Source organism: Syngnathus scovelli, chromosome 8, assembly GCF_024217435.2.
Source record: "Syngnathus scovelli strain Florida chromosome 8, RoL_Ssco_1.2, whole genome shotgun sequence".
NCBI classification, from domain to species: domain Eukaryota; kingdom Metazoa; phylum Chordata; class Actinopteri; order Syngnathiformes; family Syngnathidae; genus Syngnathus; species Syngnathus scovelli.
Genome location: NC_090854.1, coordinates 13,397,914 through 13,418,127, shown reverse-complemented (window position 1 = coordinate 13,418,127; position 20,214 = coordinate 13,397,914). Strand labels below are relative to the sequence as shown.

The window sequence follows — 20,214 nt, the reverse complement described above, 5'->3', positions numbered from 1 at the left end:
GATAACAATATGCAAGATCATTTTCCAATCACTGACCTCAGTGCCATCGTCATAGCGATAGCGCCTCCACGCTCGCCCCGTGTCGCTATAGAAGAGCATGTACGTTCGGACCCAGTCCCAACTGTCATAGCATCCTTGCGTGGCCACCGCTGTCACCTCCATCTGCTCCCTGAGGTCCAGCTGGAGCCACGGTTCCTTGTCGCTCGCCATTGGAGACCAGCCGCCGGCCCCTGACGGTAAAAATCAATGGAAACATTGATTTGGTCAACTCTTGTGGTTTTAAGCTGAGTCACTGCTCGCATTGTGTTGCAGTTGTTTCACGTCCTCACGTGTGGGAAATCAGATGGAACTTTCAAATGGTTTGATATAAGAAAGCAGCGAGCCGTTCAAAACATGACCACATTATGGGTATACTTTTTTGTTACAATATCAATTTGTGTTCTAAAAATGTTGTTTCCCCAAACACGAGTTAGGAACTTGTGCTATGTGGCCAACAATTTAATACCATGGGACAATTAAACATTTATTTGGGTTCACAGTCATAACTGCCCAATGAGGGAAGCCGTAATTACAAAGTGGTCCGTGACGAAAATGAGTTTGACACGCCTGCTCTTCTGTAATGAAAGCTTGATGGAGCGACGTTCAAGTCAATGCATGCCTTCACAGAAAACATTTTCGCATGAAGAAAGGGATAGAGAGATAAAGTGACAATTTTGTGTTTAAACAGCTGATTTTTTTTTTTTCTAACATCTGGTCACAGCACAGCCACTCACCGTCTCTCCTGTGCAACTTGGCGTGATGGGCGGCGTAGCTGACTGACGACTGCGATGAGCTCTGAAAGGATGAGCGCGGGAGTGCGGACACCAAAGGGCCGTTGCAATTATCTGCCGGGGAACAACAACAAGAGAGTGACAACAGTGACTTTTATTTTTAGTCACATGTAAACAATGCAAATGAGCTGGGATGGAACTAATGAGATGCAAAAAAACTTCCCAATTTGGCTGTATTAGAATAAAGCTTTGATTTATTTTTTTCCTGGCCCATTTCCATATATGGACTGCACAACACTGAGATTTTAATCACGCTCATGACAATGATGCCCTTATTACGTGAGACGAGCAACTTTGCTCTGTTTTTTGTCAACATCCCCCAACAATGGCGAACACGCTCACATCTTGACTTGTACAACAAAAAAAGTTAACAACGGTGACAGATTTTCCTTAGGTCATGAAGGGGGGAAAAAAAAACTTTCCAAACCAGCATTCCGGAAAACACAGAGTTCAATGTTACAGCTTCCACTGTTATTGATTTTTGCATCCATGCATCAGTCCTCCCTCCGTGTCGAGCCGCACTGTTTTCCCTGCCATTTTTCCCCCTGACTGCAGATTCCTCCACTTTGGAGCTTGAGGGTAGAAAATGCAGGAAGTTGCGAGCGCTGGAACACGTCGGTGCAAAGTGCGTCTTTACCTGTCGGCATTGCAGCTTTGAAAGCGAGGATTAGAGAAAATGACAAGGCTGCCTCACTTATCCAGCTCTCAGATGCTTCAAACAGTCTATTAACCCATGCAGTGACCCTTCAAACGAGACACAGAACGCTCCCTCTGAGTATACGTGTGTGCGCGCGAGTGTGCACATTAGCGTCCCATGTTGCAATGCAACAGGCGGGGAGCTGTTTCAGTCTGGCCATTCAAACCTGTCAATCCCACCCGCATTTACCGCCCTCATGATGCTTCCTACCCCAACCCCCCCACCCAACCTCCCATCATGATGAGAGGAGCCAGTCGAACAACAGCAGCCACTTCCCAGCTCGGATTAACTGAGTTGTTGCATTCAAGCCCAGACTGGCAGAGTGTAATGAAAACTGGCGCCAGTTTGATTACAATCATCGCTCCATCACAGCGTGCCTGAGAGGCCTTTGCCTCTGGGCTACAAAAAGCCGTATTAGTCTTGGTCAAGTTCATTTCATTTTTTTTATTTCCTTCCCAGCAACAGGCCGTCCATCTGATGAACAACGTGGACAGCGTGTGGCTCCGTTGCATTTTGGAGCGTCCTGCCGCATTCCGGCTGACCCGGTTTGATTGCGCGCGCTCGCCGAGAGATTTTACCGCTAATCCTGATTTCCAAGTGTGACTAAAGTGGATCAAGCCGTCTTATCCCAGGACTCAAATTGTTGGCGGGGCGGCAAGCGCACTCGCAGATGTTCATTGGCGAGGGGGAGAAATGAGAACGCTGGCATGGCATCTTGACACAGCACAGCCGGGGTTATTATGCAAGCGCTGGGCTGGTAATCTGTCAAAAGTATCCTGGGTCCCACTTTTGATCCTCCTGCTGGAATAGCCTCTCTGTCTTATCTCGCTTTCCATTTGTTTTCAACTCTTCCTAAAGTCTTGGCTGAGCTTCATGTCTGTGCTGCTATGGCTAATACCTTAAAAAGGGGAACATATAGGACGTGAAATCGTCTCTTTGGATTCAACAGCTGAGCGCATGCTCGACAGCAATATGATGACCGAGCAGCAGTTTGGGAAATAATTTAGATGAATACGTGGAGGATTCACAAGGACATTGACCCTTTTATCTAAAAGAAACCGTCAACGAAGCATCGGAGTTCAAAATGTTTTTGTAACCTGCAGCTGCAGTGTTTTCCCATTTTTTGTTTTTGCAGGAGACCGTCATTCTATTTGGCAGTGTGCATCAACATTAATAGTGCAAATATCAATGCCGTGTGATTTTTTTTAAGACGATTAAGTATTAAAATACTGTCATACACTGTACAACGCCATATTGGACATTTTGGGCCATTTCCTGTAATCCCAAAAATCAGATGCTTGTGGTATTTGCACTATTAATACTTATCCACACGGCCTAATAGAATGGAGGATAAATAATTTTTAGAGGCGTGCAGTGGCACGCAGGGGGGTAGTCATGCAAATGAGCCACCGCTCTGTGTGTGAAATAAAATAACCCAAGGATCAAAAATGACATTGCAGCCAACAGATGGTATTTGGAGGTCTGTCCTGGCTGATACACACTTTTTCACTTTTTTTACAGCCCACCAAAATGAGCCGCTGCTCTGTGTGACATGCTTTGATTAAAATAACCCAAGGTTCAAGAAACTTTGTTGAACCTCTTCTTATAAGACGTTCACATGAAATTCATGTGCACAGCTTTAAAGCAAACACAATCATGAAGACTGGATAAAAATTGAGCAACGCAAATGTTTACATGACCCTGATCTAGTTACCTTCTCCAAAAGTTTTTTTTTTTTTTTAATTAACAATTTCTCTGCGCATTTATTAAGGTTGATTTCTTCTTTCATGGTCAATATTCATGTAAACTATTGTGTGCGGTCTTTGGTATTTAGAAAGTCTCTGTTGGTTTGTTTTCACATGTTGGCATTTTGAAAACAAGGATGTTAAGGAGAGAAAGGTTAACTTGAACGGTTGACCTACTTACTCCATGTTTGTCCATATTAGCGTACATATAATTTTGCATAACAGGGCTGCACAATTGATCTAAGATAACAATCACAGGTGATTTAGAGTTTCACATTGTGAATGTTTTGATGTTTGATTATTCTTTATCCTTGAAAGGACAACATCAAAACGGAGAATACCTCTGCATTTTCTACTTCCTGTTCCAATACTTTCGTCCACGTAGGGCACTGGCAGGGAGTGCTATAGGCAAGGTTATTTGCATAGCACATTTCAATTTCAAAGGCAACTCTGTGTGCTTTACACAAATGAAATAAAAGAGCAAAATAAGAAAAATGAAATTAAATATTTAATATAATGATACATAATTAACTCACGTACACGGGAAATAAATAAAAAATATGGAATGGGGGAAAATTTCAATAAAGACTATTATTATAAAATATGAATAAACTTTTGGCACAATGAGAATAAAAGTTCAATCATGAAAGAACAATTATCTACATTCTTTGGTTAAGCAAAGCTTGCGTTGTATTCCAGAAAATTGAAATTCAACTTCTGACCGAGAAAACAGCATTGGATTGCCGCTGAACATGAAAAGACTTATACACACTATATTTATCAGTATTTTTAGTTATACAACAAATCATCATTCATCTCAAGAGGCTCTTCATGGAGATTGCTGTGTTGGTTCCACAAAATAGTCTATATAAAAATATGATGAAAACTCCTTTTTGATCATTCCTAAAAAAGGTCACCAACAAAACAAATAGTAGCTTATCATAGTCGGCAGCCATGTTTTGTTGTTTACGCTTGGCTGGAAGGCTTTGAAGTCAAGCTCCAGCGTAGCAGCCTGAAATGCAGCATGCATCGGCAGTTGATTCTTAATTCGTGTGCTGTATCAAGTCTAATAAATACCACTTCAACATGTTTAGTTTGCACTCGGGGCTCTCTCGGCCAGCCTAGTCAATAGCTCTTTCTTTGTTTATATTCTTTACACATACTAGTGACGTCTCCAGGGCCTAAACCATTTAGTGATTGGTGGACTCGTATTAGCACTTTAAGATGTATTGTTTAACTAACTGAAAGTCAGTGAGTAGACTTAAAAAGTGGAGTCCACACAGTATGGTGACTTCTATTTTACGCGTTTAAGGACTATCATCTGACTTCAAGAACGGTATTGCGGTCGAACTTCGAACTATATTGAAGCACAAGTCACCGAGTGGACATTTGTGTGGATCAAAGACCATTCCAATCTGCAGACATGGTGGTATGCCAAACATGGCTCAAATGAAGGCGATTTGCCTGCAAAGCTGCTCTTCAGCCTCGGGGATAACAGAAAATCCTCTGAGGCTGACCCCCACATTTTCTTCAAATCTTGTAACCAAGTGAAACCTAGCATAAATGTACGGACGACTCCAAATGCTGCAAAATTCACTATACTGGCTTTTATATCTGCAGTTGCTTTTGGAAAAACGCATTTTTTCCTGACTGCATTCAAGATCGGGCCAAATGAAGCTTCATTAAAAAAAAAAAAAATCAGTGAGTTAGCGTCTCTGAGAGAAATACAGTTGCTTTTTGGTTTACAGCACACAATGTGACCGACAAAATATGTGACTGACAGCAAAGAAGATTCAGTCGTTGAGTTAAATATATTCCGACAAAATATATCATACAGGCGACCTACTTTGAAAACATTTGTTTTAATGGATTAAAAATAGATATTTGTTGAATTTGCAGCATTTTCAAAGGTTATTTCAATCCAAAACATTTTAATACTTCAAGTTACATTTGAACGTCTTGATAGGAGCTTCACAATTCTTGCATCCAGTAATCTTATGAGCTGCAGTTTTCAGTTGTTTCTGTTTGAATTTCTTGTTTGAATTGCCTCCCAGAGCTGCTGTTTTCATATGAATGTGGCTCCCACCCTCTTTGATATCTTGCTTGAGGATATTCCCAAGGTTCTAAACAGGGTTGAGGTCAAGGGAGGAATGGGGGGGGGGCTACAACATGAGCATCTTTCCTTTTATGTCCACAGCAACCAAAGATGATATTCTTTCCAGCATGAGATTATTCTCTGATGATTGTTGTGCAACCGTTGATGGTGTTTTTGGGTGCAATATTACTTCAAATCGAGTGTTCCAAATGCTCAACTGTAAAGAACTCAGAGGAAAAAAAACATCTCTTATATTTCTGTCAGTGCCTCGAGATTAAAAACAAACAAAAACAACAATTTTAACCATCAAAATGCGGCCTCTCTTCGATTGCACCTGAGCAAATCTCTCATCCATTCTACTTCCAAGTCCATGGATAGTTTCCTGCCTGTATCTCATTTGAGGATGGAAGAATTGCCTTCCTGAGAATTGCTGCACTGTTATTTATATTTCTTTTAGGGATGAGCTACAGATTCTCAATTGGACTGAGATGAGCGGATGATGGACCCATACGTTCTGCTCCTTTCATAGCCATAGCAGAAATTGTATCTTTTGCGGTGTTGGATGGTGTGTTGTTGTCCAGACATCAACCATTTAAAAACTCCATCCATATCCAAGTTTATATTTATATGTATATTTAATCATCATGATAATTTTCCTGAAATATCCAAAATTTGAATTACTATAGCACTCAACCAACAGCAGAAAAATCTTTTTCATCATTGCATATTTAAATTGTATTCAAGAAAAACTAATCAAAATACTTTTCAAAAACCTATTAATAACTTCCCCAAATAAAAAAAATTTAGAAATGTAGTTGAATCAACGGCAGCTTCCTTCAAGATAAAATTGATCAACATTCAATTCCACGCAATCAAATAAAATTGTTAACCCGAACTCCTGAGATCTTGTTATGGTAGATATTGACTGGATGGTTTTGCAATTAATAAAGCCTCGGCCGGCGTTTGCATTTCTGTGCATTCGGCTAATGTTTTTTTTTTTCTTCTTGGCAGCAGCTATGTGCAGAAATATTCTCGGGCTTTTAAGAGACGACCCACTCATTTCCCTTAATTGTGGCAGGCATGATGAGTTTGTGAGCAGTCAGTCAGTCACAGAGCGTGGATATTCATCTTGAACGCTCTCGCCACCGCATTGCCCCAAGTGCACGCTTCTCGTTGCCCACATAGAATGAATATTTAAAGCCAGGCTAGCAATCAGATAAACACGCTTATACTTTGCCAGATAGAAGGAAGCGTTTGTTTCCACATAGATATTAAGTCTCCAGAAACTTACTTTTATTGTATGAAAAAATAACTAAAAATAGAGACGGTCTACAAGCGAGGAGCTGGCTAATCCTACGGATCAATTTTGTGTCTTAAATGCACAGGTGCGCCCATAAAGTTCGCTTCAAGCCATTTTTCAGCGCAGTCCTTTATTGAACCAAGAAAATAACAATAACCTCTAAGTGACCCAAAGATATGCTTTTCCCTTTTCTCTTTTTTTCCCCCTCACTTCTTTGTGCATCGAATTACACAACCCGGGAGACATTCAATGTGAGGAAAACAAACACCGCTTGAATCGGAGACGTTTTACATCTTCTCATAATGGTTTCAGTCAAGGTTTTATCGGGCATACTTTTCTCTAAAGCACATGAAAATGATCGTTTCTCATAATTACGGCCCCTTACCGTCTCCTTGCAGCGTGCTTATATATGGAAGTATGTTTCTTTTAAATGTGAATGACTTGTGACAGTATACTTTTACAATGTGGCAGATTGCCGCTGCTAAAAATGTCAGTTCACGCATGAGTAAATTCTAATGGTCATTGACTTTTTGGGATTGTTAGTTACATTTCATGTTGATGCTGTGACTTCAGGTGTTATTTTGTCTTGCTTTATTCAACTATTGATAGAATGAAACCAAATTATATATATATATAAAAAGACACAGATGTACTATAGCTTTTCTGTTCCTGTCATGCTCTCTGGGATTCTTTTCTTTGGTTTCTTGGTTTCATTCGCTTTGCTGAGCAGCCTTTTGTGTAGCAACTAGATTAAATGGACTGTTTTTCTCAACCTTTTGTGTGCTTTCAGTCCACATAAGACCTTGTCACTTAATCCATTACCAACAACTGTCTGAACACCATGTTCTTTAAGGTTGTGTATATCTATCCATCCCTTTTCTGAACCCTTCATTCTCACAAACGTCGCTGTTGTGCTGGAGGTTATCTCAGCGGTCTCTGAGCAGGAGGCGGGGTACAACCGTTTACACTCACAATCACACCTACGGACTATTTGGAGTGCTCAGTCAGCCTACCATGCACTTTTTGGGCTAATGAGAGAAAACCCACGCAGGCACGGGGAGAACATCCCAACAGGAAGGCCAGAGCCGGAATCGAACCCACGGCCTCTGCACTGTGAGGCGCTGTGGACTTGTGAATAATTGAGGAAAAATAATTACGAATGACCATGGGGTGCAGATGTCTGTCAAGGCTGTACAACTATTGTATACCTGCACAGGATACAGATTACTATCAGGAACTTAATGGATTTGTACGTTTCATATAATCAATACAAAGGCTCCCCTTGGCAGTTATGAATGATAGCAATCAATTGGCATAATAGAAATAAGAAAAAAAAAAAAGGAAACGATCCACAGAGTCATGGAATAGGCACAAAATGTACGCTATGCATCATAGAATCAATGTGGCAGCTGCCGCTTTGCACAAAGAAAGCAACAAATTATCCGTCGGAAAAAAAATACTTTTGATCATGCAAAGTAAGCGTCACGATGCCCGCTACATTTGAAAATCGCAAATAACGCTTGAAAGGATTCTTTATTTGCAAACCACCAGAATCCACAAAATGTCACAACTCTCCAGCTTTGATTATCTGACCTCACTTGTGCTAATCAAAATAACAACGTCACCATCTCAACTACAACAAGCAAGCATCGGCGTGCACGCGCTCCGTGGGCCTCCCAACCGCAGCATCGATAATATCAAAGGACACAGCAACAGTATCACGTAACACGGCAGCCCCCGGACCCTCACGTGCAACTGATACGAGCCTACTTTGCGTGAACTATCAAGCTTCGTTGTTGGGTGACCTCTGCTCGAGCGAGCCAACCGAGGTATCGGCTGACAATTAGCGGCAGAATTCAAGGAAGCACTTCCACGTCAATACAGCTTATTTGAGAAATGCCGCCCATTCAACTGTCGCGACTCATTTATCTCCCACAGCCGATCCCTCTTCTGACACTGAGCGTTCTGGGAAGCCTGTGGGATATTTGACTGAAGTACCAAAGAGCTTATAAGCGACCGAGTGCGTCTGCCAAAAGACTTCCAGGATGTTCCGCACATCTTGTGATATTTTTGACAAATTGCAGTGAGGAAGGGAGGTCTGCTGGGGGATAACAAGCTGACGATTAGCAGCAATAAAAACAGATGTTGCACGAGTTGAAGCGTCTGATTTCACGCTACACACATTTTAATGAGGCTACAAATGAGAAAAAGATGCACTGGTCAATTTTTAAGTCCAACCAAGAAGTGTGTCGACGCACCTAACAAGAACGCCACGGTGGTTCTCAAACTTTTTAAACACCAAGAATCACGTAAGGAATTCTTCGCTAGCTCAAATGCCACTAAAATATCGACGCAAGTGTGAAATCAATAGGAAGAAAATAGCTCAACCTGCTGTCTTTTTCCTCATTAAACACGACAAGTTACTCAATATGCTAATGTTGATTCATTTTTTAACAGTTGATGTTGCTTGCGCTTGTCACATCCTCCTCGTGTGGGCTGATTGTTAGACCAATTATTCTTCCAAACAAATCACACTCATCAAAAATTAATGCAATTATGAAAAACAGGACTTCAAGTGTGTAAATATGCCACACATTTCTGCCACACGGAAATCATATCCATAAACTTGACCTGGAAGTTTTCTTTCAAGTAAAAATAACTGGCTAATTTGTGCAAAGAATGATAATGCGTGCTCAAAAGAGGGAGCGTACAAAAAGACCAATCATGTGTAAATGACGCGGTAGCCTGAGATTTTCACAACAATGACTTTGCTGTGGATATTAAATTAGGGATGCACCCAGTGAAAATTAAATCAGGGATGCATTAAATTAAATTTGAATTATGGATGGCAGTAGATCCGCAGTAAGCAGCCTTGTAAAAGTCACATTTAACCTTTCCAGGTACGAAATCAATCAGATCCTCTCCGAAATTTGTCTGACTTGAATTTATCTTGTTCACATTCCATTACGCCTTCTGTTCTAACGGTTTCATTGTGATGCAAAAGAGAAAAAAGGTGCACTACTTTTGTCCATGTGCCATATGTTACATCTTCACTTCTGGAAAGTAAGATTAACAACGCATTTAATCCATCATATTTCCACGAATAATGACGAGGGACGGGTTTAGTTAATCCTCAACTGCGGAATTGGGTGGGTGTCTTTTGATGTAAGAATATGAATAGTATCAAATAATGTTAGCGCTTGTTGATTATTCATTTTTTTTTTATAATGGCATAAAATGTTCAATTAGAAACTTTGCATTATTGCTCGAAGTGGGCCCATCATTTTACTCGCTATTATTCCAGCCCAACCCCGGGATTAGTTAGGGGTGGTTGAAAAAGCTTAAAGCATGACTGCATGCCTTTGGAGGTTCGTGCATTGAGAGGTTCTGAGACTCCAGCGACACCGGCAGCTTCAAATACTTGCTTGCTACTCATCTGTGGCTTGAAAGTGCTGTTCTTCCAACACCATGGATTTTTCTGGCACAAAATCTTGTTCCTGACTTTTTAAAAATGATTGGTCTTAAATGGTTGTAATAGTTTGATGTATTTTTTTTTAAATGTCCATTTTTAAATCCTTTTTACAAGGCATTGTATTTACTCAACGCTTTGTAGCTTCCTTTTCCCTCCTTGTGCCTAATTAACGTGCAAAGTAAGTCATTTTGCTTTTTTAATTAGGCTCGCATGGGAAAATAATTATCCTACCTGTACGAGATTTGTTTAGCAACAATCTAAACAGATCTGTAAATAATATTGAAACAGATGTCTGTTTTGAAGAATAATAAACAGTCTGTACTACGGTCCTAGCTCAAAGTGTTTGCTCAAAGTGTTAACTTAAAACATCATGTCTTGACGACGTTCCGCCCCACTAACAGAAATCAATTTCCACTTTAGCGGACAGTAACGGGAGAAATTATTGATTGACTACATAGTCTAATAACTCTCTGGCTCCTCGTCAATTACAGTAAAGGTCAGTCCAGTAGGGTGTTAATGATCTGCTCCTCTGTCAGATGCTGATGTATGCACTGCTGCTTTCTTTTAGCTGCAATTTTTGTAAAGGCCGAAATATCGGAGAGACGGCACGGATAGGACGTGACGCATGTCTAAGCCTCCGACCCATCTTCCACACCTCGCTGCTCCTTCCTATGTTGTTTTGCAGCCCGGCAACTCTGAGGGCACGCCACCTCTTTGAGGCATTGTAGCGATTCATCACGGCGGTGTCGTGTCAGACGCCATCACGAGTCACATTTGAGAAGCAGCCGGCTGTCAGAAATGAGCGAGTAGCGGTCAGTTCCTTGCCAAATTCGCACTCCTTAGCAGGAGTCATGTTCCTGTCCACACATCAGCGATGGTTCAACATATCACTGATGTCATATCACATAACATGTGCTGTCACATTGGGAGTATTCATAGATGGACCTTTGGGATTTGCCAGTGACAAGAAAGGTCACCAAAAAAAAAAGCCAAAGCAACCTTATTTTTGGTTTGTTTATTCTAGCCACTATGCAGAATTTCACTTTTTTGTCTCTGCCTTCTTATTTTCAACTCGGGAGAAATAATTGCCATGTCTTTTCAGAGACATTAAAGCAAGTGAACAGTTCATCAGATGAATTCAAGAAGCCATAATATGTCATTTCCGCGCCATAATTTAAAGCAGTTCCCTGGTGTATTAATTAAATTTGTGCAATGTGTTTTTTTTGTCAAAATATCAAGAACAGAACAGGTAAATGAACCCTTTCTCACCTCAACCTCTATATACTGAGGCTAATGCTCAGTATAACTTACATTATCATGTTGAAGAGCTCAGGGCCCTGAGTGTTAAAAAAAAAAAAAAAAAAAAAAGCTAGTGTGAAATGTGAAGCACACACCAACACAATTTAGTATCAACTCACTAGATCCATGTACAGCGAATAAAAAAAGGCTACGCACATCCATTCAAATGTCAGGCTTTGTGAAATGTAAACAGAAACCAAGGTAAATGCTTTTAAAACTTTTTCCACCATTAATGTGACCTTAAACCTTTGCAACTCAATGAAAAAGAAATCTTTTAGCGAGGGAAGACAAAATGAACAACTTTGATAAGATGGCGGCGCAAGTATGCGATGTGATGTTGCTGTGCTTAGAATGAACCAGTCGCATTCAAAATCGGATTAAATGGAAGTCAGAACACCTGCCATCATTTCAAGTTAACCCGAAAGAAATTCCAGCTTTTCTAGAAGTTTTTTTTTTTTTTTCTTTCCCTGACAGCTTTGCAGTCACATCTTACGGCACAAACTATGATCTACAGAAAGCTTTCGCAGCATCAGAGGGATTTCAGCTTTCAAAGCTATCAGCGAGAGGAAGGGTACAAAAGAATTTCCAAAGCGCAGTGCAAGATAATGGACAAACTACAGTGACATAACCAAAAACTTGATGTCCCTCCAAAATGGATGAAAAGATGAGAATAAAATTGGTCAGGAAGACTGCCAAGAGGCTAACAACAACATTAACTGACAAGTACTGGCAACAATCTCCCGTCTTTTTGTCAGAACAAAAAAGTTGGGTAATGGTGGGTAATGGTGACTTGTCGAACGAGATAGCATTTAGCATTCGTCAAAGTAATACCGCCGCTCGCCAAATTGACTAGCTTTGTTCAAGATCCTCTCCTGAACTTGAGCGAAAAGCAAGCAAGGCCTCGATCAACTCACTGTTTTAGTTTAACTTAACTCAATGTTGCAAATAAACGTACTTAGTCGATCAATAACTAGATGACGGCTGAAGCAGGATTGCAGACCCTACTCATTTTTTCATTATCACCAACGGAATAATGGTCCTGGTTCCACTCGATTCCCGGTTCCCAATGGCCAACCCTTTTTGTTATCCTCCACCGCCATTACGCTTTTAATCTCGCACGTCCCCTGGAATTCACTCATGCACCTCGGTTGGAGAATCTCTGCCCCGGGTATCATGCAAGAAGCTGCCAATGACAAGATTACAATTCCAAATTAGATTACATCGTGGGCGTTGTGTTGGTATTTTTCACAAACACAGAGCTTGTTAGAAATGGTGTGAAGCGTGATTCTACTCTGAGAAAATGACCTTAGGAAAATTGGCAATCCATCCATCATATTATTGCAGATTTTGTATGAAAATATCCTCTATAAATGCAATATGTGGCCACGCCATTTGTCGTCTGGAGGGCCATTGTTCCCTCCAACAGGATGCTTCTACGTATGGAAACTAATGACACCGGGGAATTGTGGGAAACAAGGGATTGTTTTCAGGAAACAAACAAATGCAAATCATCGGATCGTTCCAGACTTGTCTGGTGGAGGCAGACTGGGTGGAACGAGCAAGTCACGTACTGTAATATAAGCATGGATGCACACGTGAAATTGTGGAGTGACCATCTTGTTAAATGTGACTAAAAGAAAGCATCCGCTTCACATAACTTAAGATCATATATGCTGCAGAGGGATCTGGACAAGAAATGGAAACCAACTATTTTTAGGGGTCTTTTTGTTTGTGAAAGATCAGTTTCATCACAAAGTCATTCTAAACATGTTGGTTAAAACAATATATTTTAAGAATATAGCTCATGTAGAAGTGAGTTTATGTATAAATGCATAGAAATTTAAAAATTAAGCATGGACAATGACCACCTAGGTGGCACTATTGCTCTTTTATGCCATGGTGACAAACTGCTGGTCACTCAGTGCATCAAGTGGAGATTTTCTTGTAGTTCCTTAGAAACGTTGTCACGCTCCTACATGGACTCCAGCGAGTTAGTTTCTGTTCCTGCCATGTAGACCGTGCTTCTCCCCTGTGCTGAATTTAAAAGAAATGAAAAGAGCCGCTTTCATTGACTGGGAAGCAAATCGACTGTGTTCACACCCACAATGGCGCAAACGTCCGTTTGTAACTGTTTTCAGTGAGAGTGACTCTCGCCAAGAATATTTATATCATGGTATTTTAAAGTCATCTTAGCCTCACTAAGTTTTCATGGTCAAAGTTGCAGCCTTTGATGAAAATATACGCTTATATAACTGTGCTGATTGCTCTTTTCCGACTTCCACCCACACAAATGCATCATCGGAAATAATATTTGTTTGACAACGTTGATTCTTCCCAATATCTATCCATCTGTTAGGTCGCGGATGAGCTGGAGAGGTGGTTCTCTTCCACAATTTGCTTGCAGCCAATCCAAAAATGTCTCGCTCAAATACAGCCCAAAGATGGCATGTCTCAGTGTCTCCACAATCTAAAGTTGTGAGTTTGATCATCAACTCTTGTGACCATGTCAACGTGTCCTTGGGCAAGTTACAGAACCCCCAGTTGCTCCTGATGCTGCATCATCAGGGGAGACATGAGGAGAAAGTATTGAAGCCTTGAAGGTAGAAAAGTGCTGTACAAGTGACAGTGAAAGGCCATTTACCATTTTGTTCAGATGGGCTCCAGCACATCCGTGACACAAAGAAGGCTAAGCAGTCCAGAAAGTGGATGAATAGCTTCATATGCCCGTGCTGTGTTTATGAGTGCTCTTATGTCATAAATTGGTCACCCTAAATCTCATTTCAAAGAAATTTGCCTCAGTTGCCTTATTGCTTTCAAGTGAGTTACACATTTGCAGGTTGTCCTAAATGCAGCGAAGTCAACTTATCTGAATCACAAGTAAGGTAAAGCCAGTGTATTTTTTTTTTTTTTTCTCGCGTTCAACAACAGTGCCCCTGCTGGCACTAATATGTATGACGTGAGTGCTTCCAAAATGTAAAGTGCAGAAGATCTAAATCCAGGTCATATTTAATTATTCAGCCAAGATTACATGGAAAAAAAAACAGGCCAATTAAGACAGACAAAACTGCCTCATGGCTCATCAGTCCAGCAAGCATCACGAGATCAACTGCAATTGTGCATTTCTTTTCTTTAGCTTTTTTTTTTTTTTTTTTACAGAAGAATATTCACACAAAGTGCCACTAACAGCTGACATGACAAGGTCAAGTGAGAAGGTGGTGCTACAAGGTGATGCGATGATGGGACGCTACAATGTGGTGCTTCTTAATTTTGAACGTGTGAGAATGAAATAAGAAAGAAACAAACAGGTCAAATTAAATTAGGTGAATATTTTTTGTTGAATTATATATTTTTGAAATGGAGATGGATAGATAGATAGATAGATAGATAGATAGATAGATAGATAGATAGATAGATAGATAGATAGATAGATAGATAGATAGATAGATAGATAGATAGATAGATAGATAGATAGATAGATAGATAGATAGATAGATAGATAGATAGATAGATAGATAGATAGATAGATAGATAGATAGATAGATAGATAGATAGATAGATAGATAGATAGATAGATAGATAGATAGATAGATAGATAGATAGATAGATAGATAGATAGATAGATAGATGGTTGAAGTGCGTGACCATGAAGCTTCTACAAAGATGTTTGACTCATTATGCATTCACCATTGTTCTCTATTTTAAAACATTTTATCAATAACAACGATTAACTTATTTTTACACCTGTACACATGTTAAAATGAAATGACCCTGAAATAAATGGATGAATACAGATGCAATGTCTGATTTTTGAAGATTCTTAATTTTGGAGTGTTTTGCAGCAAGTCTGACAGCTCCACGCGCACACCATAAATATAATCTTTTTGGACAGAAGTAATAAAGGTTTTATTGTTTTTTGCAGCCATTGTATAGAGGAGCGGATTCATTTTTATAGGATGTTTTAGGGCTTGTACTTTACTGTGCTGTTTATTTATTGATCCAATTTCTCACACCAAGGTAATGCTTGATTAAAATTTGGCACTGTGTTCTATGATGCATCTGCACACTCTTTATTAATGGCAAGGAAGTGTTCACCTGGCTCTGTGGGATTCATTACACCTGGATCTATGTGTAAATGAGGAAAAAAAAGTGGCTTCGAAATGAAATTGAGCTTGGTCTCGGCGACAGGGGGGAAAAAAAGGACATAGTCATGCAGACGGGATAAATAAAAGCGGGAAACAATGGGGCATTGCCGCGGGAGCATCATTAGCCCGACCAATAACGGTAACCTTCTGCAGGGTTTGTGGCCACTCAGCAGTTCCTCAACATGAGCCCTGCACACATTGACTCTCACATGCAGCCTTAATGACCCCCACCCACCCACCCACACACAAAGAAACTCCCCCAGGCCATCTTAACACATGTATTGCAAAGCAACATGCATGGCCGTATTTTATCTTCCACCTGTTCCCTCCTCCTCATCTTAATCAACATCTCTCCCAGCAAGATTAAAATAACTTATTCATGTGCTCCTTTTTAAAGTTGATCTCCTGCTGCTGCAGCATCAGGCTGCATTCCGGATGATGCTCTCACCACAATGACACTATATCCCACATCAAAGACCCCCTTTTTGGGAGACTTGGCAATGCGCTGTAACTCACAGGTGAACTCTTCCCTCCCTCCCTCCCTTTTTAAAAGCAGTCAATTACTCACAGTTGTTGGCGGCAGACGCTCCGCGCAAGGCGCAGAAAGTCACGCAGAAGGCAAGCATGTGCGCCAGCCCGGTCATCTTTCCTTGTTCTTCTGTTGTCCTTTCCTCTTTTTTGAAATGTTATTTTATCCTCTGCAAGTTGACGAGCGATTGGCAAGGAAGAGCAGAGAAGCTCCTCATCTTCCTCTGTCTACGGAGAGAAGGAGTGTGACGTTAGAGAGCAAACCGCTCCCACGACGACGACAGGCTGCGCCCTCCTCCTCCCTCTTCCTCCACAACAACGACGGCGATGCGAGGCAGCCAACATCCGCTCTCACTCACTCACTCACTCACCCACTCACTCACTCACTCGGCAGCATCCCTGCATTCCTCTCCTCCCTCCATCCTCCTCCTGCCTCCTCCCACCATGAAACACACCCGCCCACCAGGAGGAGGGGGCGATGCCTGGCTGCAGCACATACTTTTTTTGAAGACCCTCATATAGATGGATACTGTAGATAGTTAGTTTAGTACCGCCGTCCATATCAGATCAATCATATTGCATTTTTGATATGCACTATATTTCATACGGGACATATATCACGATCAATATCATTAATATCAACCGCAAGAATGCAATACATCCACAAATACAGTATCATAACAGATCATTGCGTGATAAGGTTGAGTGACTGCTCGATAGCTACCACGTTTATCATCGAGTTAGTGACCATAGATCAATATTTGATCCTAGTTTATCAATACTGTATCAAAAATTTACGGTGGATACGTTCATGGATTAACACCGAGGATTAATGCACAAGCGTGACACCAGACAACAATCTCTGTATAGTATTAAAAAAAACCATCCCAACACAGATTACAAAAAATGATCAATTCTGCAGGGCATTGAAATGTGATATATGGACTAACATAAACAGAAGCACAATGACTTTGGTTGATAGGCATGGAGTGGCCAATCCGGATCACCGGAAGAAATCCCGGTTGTCTGCTTTATGGACTGCTCGGGGGCCCAGAAGCCAATTCTTATAGCCCACAAGTTCATTTCATAAATGCTTTCATTAAACCTCGCTCTACTGGCACCTATAGCACTGACTGCTATTTATACATTTTGTTCCTAAGGGTGACACCAAAGTCACTAAAAGTTGAATACACAAAATATATATACATGCGTGTGTGCATGTGTTGGTGTTTCTGTCTTTTTACAACACAAGATCACATCGTAGTCTTTGTGGTTGTTTCGTACTGTTTGTCTGTACTCTTTAAATAATTTATACACAAGATGGTTGGCTGTGAAACAGAAGAAAACCACATTTTCAACACAGCTGGCAAGTTTCTCTGGTCATTTTCAAGCTGGTCATAAGCCATTGTGCTTTCAGGTACAAAATTAGGTTGCCGTCTGCTTGGTGAAATACAATTTAAGAATGTAATAGACATGTTCATCAATTGTACTTTAAAATTCTTATTCGATAGTTAATCATTTTTTGCTACCTAACAGTGAGTACTTGAACATGGGCACGAAAGGCTAATGTGAAATTGTATAGGCTACGAAATGTGCAATTAATTATTTAAATTGTAGTTTATTTAAAAAAAAAATCCTAATGTAAGATGTTCTAATTTTAGTATTTATAGTATTTATTAATTATTTTTGGTATTAATGTAATTGTTTCACCCCTGTCCCGTGGGTTTCATGTGCATCATGAAATATATCCCCCAATGCTTTTTCCTGTTTTTATGTTTCCCCCAAAATGTGCTGATGTTGGCAAGATTATGATGACCTGTCAAAATGGCACTACCTGTACCTGTTTGAGGAGTTTATAGCTCTTTGTGTCGACGTCGTCTGTTTCCATACTTGGTGCGGCGTCGCCTCAGTTTATGAGAGAATGTGATGAGTGGTTCCTACATTTGCCACAGGGTAAAAAAAAAAAAAAAAAAGGACAGCACATGTATCAGGTGAAACACGCAATTGCTACTTCCACAGGGCAATAATAAACAACAGCTAATGTGATCAAATATTTTGCGGAATGCTGCGAGGCATACTGATAAGTGCAGCTTGGGGAAGTTGATGCTTAATGGCATTTGTAAATGCAGCAGTTGTAGCTAATCATCTTTGTTATTGCCGTTTGCGTTTGTGTGTGTGATATTAGTTCTATGTGTGTACTTGCTGTGCGTCATTTTATTGCACCCGAAGCTAAGTTAGCGTTTTGATGAGTGAACAACTGTGCTGTCAAACTCACTGAAATCTTTTACTTCAAATAAGCTCAGGAAGTGACAGTTCGTACTATTCAGGTGATTATAATGTTGCAGGCGCTTGTTATTGTTCTCGTCTGCTATGAATGGAAAGATGGAGAAAAAAAAAACATCCAATCTGTGACTACTAAAGTTTACACCGCACTGCTCAAGAAAGGCAGTTGGTGATGACAAAAGGCTGTGATCCATTCCATGTGTGTTGTGGTGTAATACTGTAGCTCCCGAGCTGTTGGGCCCTCCAGCTGTTAGCCCCTCCAGGTGCTAGCCCCTCCAGCATCTTCATATTAGCAGCACAACATTCGTGAAAACAACCATCTATAGTCCACCGGCAAGCCAACGCAACACCCAGTGGCCCCTCATCATACATCTGTTCAGCAATTTATAAAATTTGGAAGCCATGCTATCATTTGTGGACTTGGGTTCCTGAGTGAAGACATTTGCATTTCTGTGTGGTCAACGAATCTGCACAGAGATGATGACATGGTAGTCCCAGTTTTGAGTGCATTTACATCACACGGATTTGTTCTTCTCTGTTTTTGGTGACTTTCTGTGTCTCCTCACTGTTTGTTTGGACACATACATTTCTTAAAACAATTACATCCATCCATTTTCCGAACCGCTTTTCCTCACCAGGGTCGTAGGCGTGCTGGAGCCTATCTCAGCTAACTTCGGGCAGTAGGCGGAAGACACCTTGAACTGGTTGACAGCCAATCACAGGGGTTCTCAAATGAACAACCATTTGTACCACACTCACACCTACGGACAGTTTGGAGCGGTTAATTGGCCTACCGTGCACATTTTGGAATGTGGGAGGAAGCCATCGCAGGAGCAAGGAGAACATGCAAGAGGCTGGAGCCGAAATCAAACCCTGACCTGTGGGACAGATGTGTTAACCAGTCGACCACCATGCTGCCAAAACAATTACATGTTTAGAGAAAAAAAAAAGAGAAAAGAATATTTTTTATCTTTTGTAATGTTTTATATTCATGTAGACATAGCCCAGAGACAACGGCAACACTATCGCAAACACAAAGCATTTGGGAATTGAACATCAGCTAAAACTATTTTTTACAATCATAAAGCGCTGAATCTCACTTATAATTGAAATTTTGGCACATGTAACAAAGCAGAAAAAAAAAAATCAAAAAAACATATAGGTTGTCAATGTGAAAGAGGTGACTGGTAGAAAATGCTCCTTGGATTTGGTAAAGTTTTCGTGATCAGAGTGCTAAAAAGTACTTCAGAAATGGAGTCGTTTTTAAACGTGAATTATGCCATTCTATTCCCTGCGGCCAATACGTTGTTTCTATGGCAATCTCTCCCCTCACTCCATTTAAAAATGGAATTTGTCTTTCGGTCGACTTTGGCAAGCTCATCGGTCCTTTAAACCTTTAAAGATGCAACTCTGTGTGTCTGTGTATGAGGCTGTGCCCTCCCACTTGGCACGGCGGCTCCAGTCTGCTTTGTCCGGATTGCCAGGTTTGCTCCAAGTGTGCATTGCCTCGTTCTTGCTAAAATATATTCTAATTCCCTTCAACTTCTCCTCGCTTACTTTCCCCAGGCAGCCAAGCATAAGAGTTCACGCCAAGAGAAGGAGATGAGTAAGAGTGCCAAGAAAAATAAAAAAGCTTAACTGTGAAAATTACAACATCGGGACAACACTTTTGTTTGGCCACTCATAGTTTGATTGCGACTTGTCCCAACTCCAAGGTACTCCAGGGGTCATGTGACGCTAAGTCCACAGATATTTTTTTGTATGTTGGGTGTATCACTGCACTGCAAGTGTTCACTTCCAGAAGTGTGAACAAACAACACCTG

General features: G+C 40.8%; 1 protein-coding gene across 2 annotated transcripts in view; it reads right to left on the bottom strand.

Moving 5' to 3' along the window:
- The window catches only part of LOC125973614 (contactin-associated protein-like 5), a 63,895-nt gene extending 45,866 nt beyond the window's left edge, over positions 1 to 18,029 (bottom strand). The window contains exons 1-4 of one of the 2 annotated variants that reach the window (XM_049727990.2): positions 17,949 to 18,029; positions 16,149 to 16,336; positions 774 to 884; positions 37 to 230 (exon numbers count right to left, since the gene is read on the bottom strand). In XM_049727990.2, coding sequence (XP_049583947.1) covers positions 37 to 230; positions 774 to 884; positions 16,149 to 16,224 — 381 coding nt within the window. In that variant the 5' untranslated portion in view covers positions 16,225 to 16,336; positions 17,949 to 18,029. Of the gene's footprint in view, positions 1 to 36; positions 231 to 773; positions 885 to 16,148; positions 16,494 to 17,948 lie in introns of those variants that run through there. The other variant, XM_049727989.2, reaches the window with a different exon arrangement.
- Positions 18,030 to 20,214: the final 2,185 nt, after the last annotated feature.